The following is a 10,000-nucleotide window of genomic DNA, read 5'->3' on the forward strand; positions in this document are numbered from 1 at the left end:
GAGGCCTTAGTTTTTCAGCCTCCATTGTTGTTTTAGTCATAGTTTTAATTTGGTTTAGTCACCCATGAAATATTGTCAAGTTTATCCGTTTTCTCTCGTCACTTTCTCTGTTCCAATAATGCCTCCCTGCTTTCCCTTCCTTTTCTTTATCTGGAGCAGTTTAGCGGTTTGGAAATACTGAAAATAAATAAATAAATAAATGAAAATACAAAAATGATTAATCTATTTTTATTTTGAGTGTGTGAATCATTAAATTGTGTGTTTCAGGGAGTGTTGTGGTGTGTTACGAAGAGTGTGTTGGCGCAGTGAGGGGCGAGGCGAGGCGAGGCGAGGCGGCAGAAATTGAAAAAGGAAAATGCATGATAAGAATTTGGCAAGAAAGAATAGAAGAACAAGAAAGAATAGAAGAAGAATAGAAGAACAAGAAAGAATAGAAGAACAAGAAAGACAAGTGAAGAATAGAAGAACAAGAAATAGACATAAGAATGGAAGTCAATATTGTAATTTATGAAAGATGTTAGAAGAGGAAGAGAAGAGATAAGAAAAAAGGAATGAAGAAGGAAAGAAGAGGAAAAAATTAGTTAATATTGTAATTTATGTGGTTCTCTCTCTCTCTCTCTCTCTCTCTCTCTCTCTCTCTCTCTCTCTCATATATATTTCTCCTCTATACAATTCAGTGAAAGGAAAGACAAAAAACTGTATTTGCATTGTATTTTATTGTTATTAAATGAATTACACACACACACACACACACACACACACACACACACACACACACACACACACACACACACACACACACACACACACATTTTTGGGAGCCCTGTGGTGAGTGACTGGGAGAGAGAGAGAGAGAGAGAGAGAGAGAGAGAGAGAGAGAGAGAGAGAGAGAGAGGAGAGAGGAGGAGGAGAGAGAGAGGAGAAGAGAGAAGGAGAGAGGAGAGGAGAGGAGAGAGAGAGAGAGAGAGGAGGGAGGGAGGGAGGGAGAGAGAGGAGAGGGAGAGGAGAGAGAGAGAGAGAGAGAGAGGAGAGGAGAGGAGGAGAGGAGGGAGAGAGGAGGGAGGGAGAGAGAGAGAGGAGGAGGAGAGAGAGAGAGAGAGGAGGAAGAGGAGGGAGAGGAGAGGAAAGAGGAAGGAGAGGAGGAGAGGAGGAGGAAGAGGAAGAGGAGGGAGAGAGAGAGGAGAGAGAGAGAGAGGAGGGGAGGGAGGGAGGAGAGAGGAGGGAGGGAGGAGAGGAGGGAGAGAGGAGAGAGAGAGGAAAGAGGGAAGGAGGGAGAGGAGAGGAGAGAGGGAGGAGGGGAAGGAAGGAGGAGAGAGGAGAGGAGGAGGAGGGAGAGGAGAGAGGAGAGAGAGGAGAGGAGGAGGAGGAGAGGAGAGGAGAGAGAGGAGAGAGAGAGAGAGGAGAGAGAGAGAGAGAGAGAGAGAGAGAGGGAGAGAGAGAGAGAGAGAGAGAGAGAGAGAGGAGGCCCATTTTATTTTATTGTTGCTCCTCCTCCTCCTCCTCCTCCTCCTCCTCTTCTCCTCCTCCTCCTCCTCCTCCTCCTCTCCTCCTCCTCCTCCTCCTCCTCCTCTTCTCCTCCTCCTCCTCCTCCTCCTCTCCTCCTCCTCTCCTCTCCTCTCTCCTCCTCCTCTCTCTCCTCCTCCTCCTCCTCCTCCTCTACTCCTCCTCCTCTCCTCCTCCTTCTCTCCTCCTCCTCTCTCTCCTCTCTCCTCCTCCTCCTCCTCCTCCTCCTCCTCCTCCTCCTCCTCCTCCTCCTCCTCCTCCTCCTCCTCCTCCTCCTCCTCTCTCCTCCTCCTCCTCCTCTCTCTCTCTCCTCCTCCTCCTCCTCCTCCTCCTCCTCCTCTCTCCTCCTCTCTCTCTCCTCCTCCTCCTCCTCCTCCTCCTCCTCCTCCTCCTCCTCCTCCTCCTCCTCCTCCTCCTCCTCCTCCTCCTCCTCCTCCTCCTCCTCCTCCTCCTCCTCCTCCTCCTCCTCTCCTCCTCCTCCTCCTCCTCCTCCTCCTCCTCCTCCTCCTCCTCTCTCCTCCTCCTCCTCCTCCTCCTCCTCCTCCTCCTCCTCCTCCTCCTCCTCCTCTCTCCTCCTCCTCCTCCTCCTCCTCCTCCTCCTCCTCCTCCTCCTCCTCCTCCTCCTCCTCCTCCTCCTCCTCCTCCTCCTCCTCCTCCTCCTCCTCCTCCTCCTCCTCCTCCTCCTCCTCCTCCTCCTCCTTCTCTCTCCTCCTCTCCTCCTCCTCCTCCTCCTCCTTCTCCTCTCCTCCTCCTCCTCCTCCTCCTCCTCCTCCTCTCCTCCTCCTCCTCCTCCTCCTCCTCCTCCTCCTCTTCTCTCCTCCTCCTCCTCCTCCTCCTCCTCCTCCTCCTCCTCCTCCTCCTCCTCCTCCTCCTCCTCCTCCTCCTCTTCTTCCTCCTCTTCCTCCTCTCTCTCTTCTTCTCCTCCTCCTCTTCCTCCTCTTCTCCTCCTCCTCTTCTCCTCCTCCTCCTCCTCCTCCTCCTCCTCCTCCTCCTGCAATAATAATAAAAAATATACTACTGCTACCACTACTACTATTTCTACTGGGACTACTACTACTTCTACTACTGTTGCTGTTCTTGTTCTGCTTATTCGTAATCTTCTTGTAGCTCCTCCTCCTCCTCCTCCTCCTCCTCTTCCTCTTCCTCCTCCTCCTCATCTTCATTTTCATCTTCTTTATCTCCTGAAAAAAAAGTTAGGATGATTTTAGTGTTCAGAATTAAAAACAGGAAAGGATGCGCTCTCTCTCTCTCTCTCTCTCTCTCTCTCTCTCTCTCTCTCTCTCTCTCTCTCTCTCTCTCTCTCTCTCTCTCTCTCTCTCTCTCTCTCTCTCTCTCTCTCTCTCTCTCTCTCTCTCTCACGTGACCGCATCGTCCTCGCCTTCCGTGACTCCCCGTGGCCAGGTGTGTGGTGACCTTCGCTCCGTCACACACCAACAACTCACTTCAAAGGCAATACACATAGGAAGGTGGTGGTGGCGGTGGCGGTGGCGGTGGTGGTGGTGGTGGTGGTCGAGGGCGCTCATCTCCTGACGGCGGGATGTGGTAAAACTCGGGAGGACGTGAGTTTGTTTTATGTTTTTTTTATTATCTTTCTCTTCTTATCTCTTGTTATTATTATTGTTTATTGTGTGTGTGTGTGTGTGTTTATCTGAGGGTCATGTTTCTCCTGTGCTGTCAATATCCTTCACAACTTCCTATTTTGTTTTTATTTATGCATTTTTTTTTTTTCACGCTAATATTGTTTCCCGTTTAACCCCTTCAGTACCGTGACGCGTTTCCACATTCCTCCTGGTGACTATTTGGTGACTATATAGCTTCAGAAACTCATGTGGGGGGTTGAAATAGTGAAGACTGTGGCCATTAATCTTCAAACCTCCATAGACCCTTGCTAATGTCAATAAAATGGTCTAATAGTACACAAATCTCAAGGTAACAATGTGTCCCAGTACTGAAGGGGTTAAAATAGTGAAGACTGTGGCCATTAATCTTCAGACCTCCATAGACCCTTGCTAATGTCAATAAAATGGTCTAATAGTACACAAATCTCAAGGTAACAATGTGTCCCAGTACTGAAGGGGTTAAAATAGTGAAGACTGTGGCCATTAATCTTCTGACCTCCATAGACCCTTGCTAATGTTAATAAAATGGGCTAATAGTACACAAATCTCAAGGTAACAATGTGTCCCAGTACTGAAGGGGTTAAAATAGTGAAGACTGTGGCCATTAATCTTCAGACCCCCATAGACCCTTCCTAATGTCAATAAAATGGTCTAATAGTACACAAATCTCAAGGTAACAATGTGTCCCAGTACTGAAGGGATTAAAATAGTGAAGACTGTGGCCATTAATCTTCAGACCCCCATAGACCCTTGCTAATGTCAATAAAATGGTCTAATAGTACACAAATCTCAAGGTAAAAATGTGTCCCAGTACTGAAGGGGTTAAAATAGTGAAGACTGTGGCCATTAATCTTCAGACCCCCATAGACCCTTGCTAATGTCAATAAAATGGTCTAATGGTACACAAATCTCAAGGTAACAATGTGTCCCAGTACTGAAGGGGTTAAGGTCAGAAGCATTGCGATTATCAAAGCTTGTGTGAGTGATCCAGTTTATTAAAGCGACAGAAGGCCAGCATGCACACCAGTCAGTCAGTCAATCAGTCAGTTAGTCAGTCAGTTAGTTAGCCAGTCAGCCAGTCAGACAACCCACTGTGGCGACTTAAAAAAACAAACAAAAACAAGAGATTACAATTAGACAGTTAGTAAGGCGGTTAAGACAGTTAATAAGGCGGTTAGGACAGTTAGGAAGGCGGTTAGTAAGGGTTAGCAGACCAGCCAAATGTTAGTAATGTTTTTATTCAGATCCAAAGGCTACACTCAAATCATACGCTTGTCTACAAATTATTCTACACTTGTTAAAATCTCATATATGGTAAAGTCACTATATTTTGATCACCTGCTGCGGCGGCGGTGGTGGTGGTGGTGGTGGTGGTGGTGTCTGACGGTGGGGGTGGTCCAGTGAGGGGTAGGCTGAGGGGAGAGAGTGAGGGGAAAGTTATGTTACGAGGGGAATATTCAGTGTCACCTGCCCCATTCCTCCCCATACATTAACACAGGTGCTTGTTTTTACCCATTATTTTTACCCATTTCTATTATTTTTTCTAATTTCTTTATTTTCACTTATTATTACTACCAGACCTCCTCCTCCTCCTCCTCCTCCTCTTCCTCTTCCTCTTCCTCCTCCTCCTCCTCCTTCTAATTCTCTTCCTCCTCCCATCCCTCACATCTCATCCATTTCTCCTCCTCCTCCTCCTCCTCCTCCTCCTCCTCCTCCTCCTCCATCCCTCCCATCTCACCCATTTCCTCCTCCTCTTCCTTCTAATTGTCTTCCTCCTTCCATCCTTCACGTTTTACCCATTCCTCCTCCTCCTCCTCCTCTCCATCATGCATTTTTTTCCTGTTTACTCACCACAGTGGCCTCAGTGCTGTGCTGTCAAAGGGGGAGGGGGGAGGGGTGGTCTGTACAGCTGCCGTCGCCTTCCTCCTCCTGCTCCTCCTCCTCCTCCTCCTCTTCCTCTTCCTCTTCCTCCTCCCTGTAGGAATAACAATAGCTAGATAGTGTATTAAGGATTACTCCTCCTCCTCCTCCTCCACTCACTTTTAATCCTCCTTTTCCTCTTGTATTCCTCCTTCTACTATTTTATTCTCCTCCTCCTCCTCCTCTTCCTCTTCCTTATAATCCTCCTCCTTTTTTTCTTTCTTTTAACACTCCTCCTCTTCCTTCTTCCTACTCAGCCCCTCCTGCTTCTCCTTTCCTTCCTCCTCTTCCTCCTTTTCTAATTCTCCTTCTCTTCTCCCTCCTCCTTTTTCCACATGTCCTTCTCCACTTCCTCCTCCTTATCGTCTATTCAGCCTTTCCTCCTCCTCCTCCTCCTCCTCACCTCAGCCCTCCACAGTCGTCGCCGCGTCCTGTGAGAGGGATCGTATGGGGGGGCGCCACTCCCGCCCCTCCTCGCCCATCCTGCGCGTTGAGGGAACCTGTCGGGGAGTCGGGGGGGTGTTAGCATTACATTTGGGGGGACAGAGAGAGAGAGAGAGAGAGAGAGAGAGAGAGAGAGAGAGAGAGAGAGAATAAACATACACACACAAAAAAAAAAGAAAAGAAAAAAGAGAGAGAGAGAGAGAGAGAGAGAGAGAGAGAGAGAGAGCGCACCCACACCCACACGTACCTGCTGCTGTGGCTGTGGCTGTGTTGGGGGGGAGGGGCAGTGTCTGAAGGCGATGGTGTCCTCCAGTCTGTCACCAATACCTATCCCGTTCACCGTCTCTGAGTTCACCAGCAGCCCACTCACGCCCGCCGCCCGACGCCTCGCCCACGGCACCTGCAGGCGGGGGGGACAGTGAGAGAGAGAGAGAGAGAGAGAGAGAGAGAGAGAGAGAGAGAGAGAGAGAGAGAGACAGACAGACAGACAGACAAATCCCCTTTCATAACCGAGGACTCGCTTCCCATCACCATCACCGCCCCATCACCACCACCACCACCCGACCACCACCACTACCACCACCACCACCACCACCTATCTCTTCACACAACACCCCTGGGAAATCTGCCTTCAGGATCCCCCAGCAGGACACCCATGCACGGCTCCCCCAGGCCCCGAGTCACCCCTGTGGGGGCTGAGAGAGAGAGAATATTGTGTCTGTTCTAATATAACAAGGGAAATTTTAACGGCTGGTTTGTATACATTGTTCTCTCTCTCTCTCTCTCTCTCTCTCTCTCTCTCTCTCTCTCTCTCTCTCTCTCACCCTGGGGCCAAGACAAACCCTGACAAACAAAGGAACACTGCAGCAAAAAGCAAATGTCTGCTGGCCACAATAAATACATTCACATCTACAACAACAAACAAACAACAAAAAAAAAAAAAAAAATAGAAAAAAAAGAAAAATCGCTATATGAAATCTGCCTTTTCTTTTTCTTTTCCATTTCCAAAGTTTCTCGTCTTTCCTTTTTCTTTTCTTTATTTTTATTATTATTTTTTCGTTTTTCTTTTCTTTTTTAATTTCTTTTCTTTTCGATTTATTCAAGCCTTCAACTCACCAGCTACTCTTGGGCACACGGCTGGTCATCTCTGTGGCCTTGGAAAAACAGTTTTGGTGAGAGAGCAATGCGTTTTAGAATACAGGCATTGGAGGAGGAGGAGGAGGAGAAGGAGGAGGAGGAGGAGGAGGAGGAGGAGGAGGAGAAGGAGGAGGAGGAGGAGGAGGACAAGAAGAGAGCTTTGTGGGGGTTAAATTTGAAGGAGGAGGAGGACGAGGAGGAGGAAAAGGAGGACGAGGAGGAAGATGAGGAGGAGGAGGAGAGTAAATACTAAGGAATACAAAGGAAAGCCAAACAATAATACTTTGGAAGAGAAGAGAGCTTTTAAGGAAGAGGAAGAGGAGGAGGAGGCGCAGTAGAAGGGGAAGGGCCTCACCGTGCCATAGTCGCTCTCCGCTAATCTGTGCAGCACGCGGCGGGGTGTCTGCCTGGCGCTGCGGGGTTTCATGCTCGTCCGGGCCACCCCTTGTCCTTCCACGGGGCCCCAGCCGCCCACCACGCTCACCCCCGCCTGTGGGAGGGACGCGGGGCTCAACACGGTGGGATTGGATACGGTTTTATTGGTGCTGTTACTACTACTACTACTGCTACTGCTACTACTACTACTACTACTACTGCTGCTGTTATCGCTACTGCTGATGCTACTGTTGTTGTTGTTGTTGTTGTTAGTGGTGGTGGTGGTGGTAGTGGTAGTAGTAGTAGTTGTCTTTATAGTTGTAGTAGTAGTTGTTGTATAGTATTAGTATTAGTAGCAGTTGTTGTTGTTGTTATAGTAGTAACAAGAAAACAACAACTAACTTTTATGCAACAACAACAACAACAACAACAACAACAAACAGTAACAATTAATGAAACTCCAAGAAAGACAATAATAATAATAATAATAAAAAAAGAAGAAGAAGAAGATGATGATGATGATGATGATGATGATGATAAGAAAGAAAAAGAATGAGAAGGAACAACAATAACAAAACAAAGATAAATTTTATAATATTTGCACATCAATATCTTTAGACATAATGTATCACCACCACCACCACCTCCTCGCTGGTGGTGGTGGTGGTGGTGGTGGTGGTGGCGGACAGGGAGTCAATAGGCGAAAAATAACAAATGGGGTTCCTACAAGTTGTTACTGCTGTTTATGTGTCCCGAGAGAGAGAGAGAGAGAGAGAGAGAGAGAGAGAGAGAGTGCAACCGCGTACCCTGTATTCTGTAGTAGTAGTAGTAGTAGTAGTAGTAGTGGTGGTGGTGGTGGTGGTGGTGGTGGTGAAGAATAAGAGGTGAAGTTTAATTCTAGAGTGAGTAAAGTTTATATTAAGTTTGTGTTTGAGAAGAGGGGAAGAAAAAGAGGGGAAATAAATAACAGGAAGGAAAGGAAAGGAAGGAGGAGAGAAGAAGAGAAAACGGTTTAATCTCTCTCTCTCTCTCTCTCTCTCTCTCTCTCTCTCTCTCTCTCTCTCTCATTCGTTTTACTGTAATTCCCTTTCTCCTTCATCTTTCCTCCTCCTCCTCTTCTTCTTTCTCCTTTCTCTTCTTCTCTCTTTCCATTTCAATATCACTGCTTGTTCTCATATTCTTTCCCCTCTCTCTCCTCTCTCTCCTCTCTCTCTCTCTCTCTCTCTCTCTCTCTCTCTCTCTCTCTCTCTCTCTCTCTCTCTCTCTCTCTCTCTAGAACACCACCACCACCAACAACAATAATTTCAACAACAACAACAACAACTACAACAACTACTACAACAAGAACTACTACTACTACTACTACTACTACTACTACTACTACAACTACTACAACTACTACTACTACTCTCCAACTTCCGATAACACACAACTAACAGCCGTAACGAGAACATAACAGGTTAATTGGTCTGTTAACTTACCTTCGTGACAGCGGGGGGCACGCGGAGGGGGGGCGGAGGGGGCGCGGCTGTGTACCTGGAAAGGGAGGGGAGGCTGGCGGGGGGCAGGGTTGATGGAGGGGCTGGGGCGGGGCTGAGAGAGAGAGAGAGAGGGAGATTGTTATTATAAAGTTATCGTAACCTGTTTGCTTCATGTATTGAAATGTGGTGGTAGTAGTAGTAGTAGTAGTAGTAGTAGTAGTAGTAGTAGTAGTAGTAGTAGTAGTAGTAGCAGCAGTAGTAAAAAAATGATGATAATAACAATAACAAAAATAACACACACACACACACACACACACCACAGAATTTGGCGTGGCGCTTTTGTTTGCCTTTGTGTGTGTGTGTGTGTGTGTGTGTGTGTGTGTGTGTGTGTGTGTGTGTGTGTGTTAGTCTTTTATTTCTGTTGATCTTGCCTGTTTGTTTTGTTAATTGGATGAGGAAGTGAGTGAAAATATGAAGCTTAACCCTTTACATGCCTCCTCATACCCTTTGTGACCCCTCATACCTCACCCTTCACCCCTCTCCCCTCACCCCGCCGCCTTCCTCCATTACCTGTCCCTCATACCTGTCCCTGATACATTGTAAAAAGATGAGTCAATAAGTGCCATTATAACTGATAAAACAATCATAGTTACTTAGTTGAAGCGGTGCAGTGTGTGTGTGTGTGTGTGTGTGTGTGTGTGTGTGAGTAGTACCTGAAGGAGGCGTAGGTGGAGTGGGGGGTGGAGTGGGAGTAGGGCAGCGTGGTGGTGTAGTGTGAGGCCGCCGACTCCAGTGCGGGCGGGGGCGTCTTGAGGATGGGTAGAGCGTATTCGCCACCCACAAGGCCGCTGACACTCCTGCGGGCGGGCGTGGCGGTGCCGTCCCTGCTGTGGTCGCTGAGGTGGCGGCCGATGGTGGCCACGCTGTACTGAGAGGCGCTGAACAGGGGCGTCTTGTAGGGCTCGTGGTACAGGGAGCCCTCGTCGCCAGGCACCGCCACTGGGCCGTACAGGGACGCCCCGGCATTGGTGCTGGTGCTGGCGCCGGAGAAGCTTGGCGGGAGGCGCAGGGACTTGAGGTCAAAGGTTGTGCTGGCGGTCTCCGAGGGCGGACTCTTGAGCACGTGTGGCGAGGCCTTCTTCTTCCTCAGCCTCCTCACGTAGATGAGCAGCCCCGCCGCCACCAGCAGGAACACCACCACCACGAACCCCACCACCACGCCCATGAAGGCTCGCGTGTGGGCGTGGGCGGCGGACACCGTGGAGACGTCCCGCGTGGGGTCGTCGTGTCGTCCCGCGATGTGCTCTGCCGGGGAGGTCGTCTTGCCGTCCGCCCAGTCCGTCAGGTTACACTGGCAGGGCTCTGAGGGAGGCGCGGCGGGTTAGTGCAGTGCCAAACAGTGAGTCTTACCTTCCCTTACTCTGAAACACTCCTTCCACTACTCTCAAAACACTGACTGAAGGACGCGGATCTCTTAAAGCGTGTTTCTACGGTTCCATTCACAGCCTAACAAGATTTCTA

The 10,000-nt window shown here is 48.8% G+C and overlaps 1 protein-coding gene across 1 annotated transcript in view; it reads right to left on the minus strand.

Annotated features, from left to right (window-relative positions):
- Positions 1 to 4,973: 4,973 nt before the first annotated feature.
- LOC123518234 (discoidin domain-containing receptor 2-like) overlaps positions 4,974 to 10,000 on the minus strand; it is a 107,327-nt gene continuing 102,300 nt past the window's right edge. Inside the window, 6 exon segments of the mRNA XM_045278958.1 lie at positions 4,974 to 5,097; positions 5,446 to 5,542; positions 5,734 to 5,886; positions 6,979 to 7,113; positions 8,480 to 8,591; positions 9,193 to 9,841. Of these exon segments, the coding sequence (XP_045134893.1) occupies positions 5,447 to 5,542; positions 5,734 to 5,886; positions 6,979 to 7,113; positions 8,480 to 8,591; positions 9,193 to 9,841 (1,145 nt within the window). The 3' untranslated portion in view covers positions 4,974 to 5,097; position 5,446.

Source organism: Portunus trituberculatus, chromosome 6, assembly GCF_017591435.1.
Source record: "Portunus trituberculatus isolate SZX2019 chromosome 6, ASM1759143v1, whole genome shotgun sequence".
NCBI classification, from domain to species: domain Eukaryota; kingdom Metazoa; phylum Arthropoda; class Malacostraca; order Decapoda; family Portunidae; genus Portunus; species Portunus trituberculatus.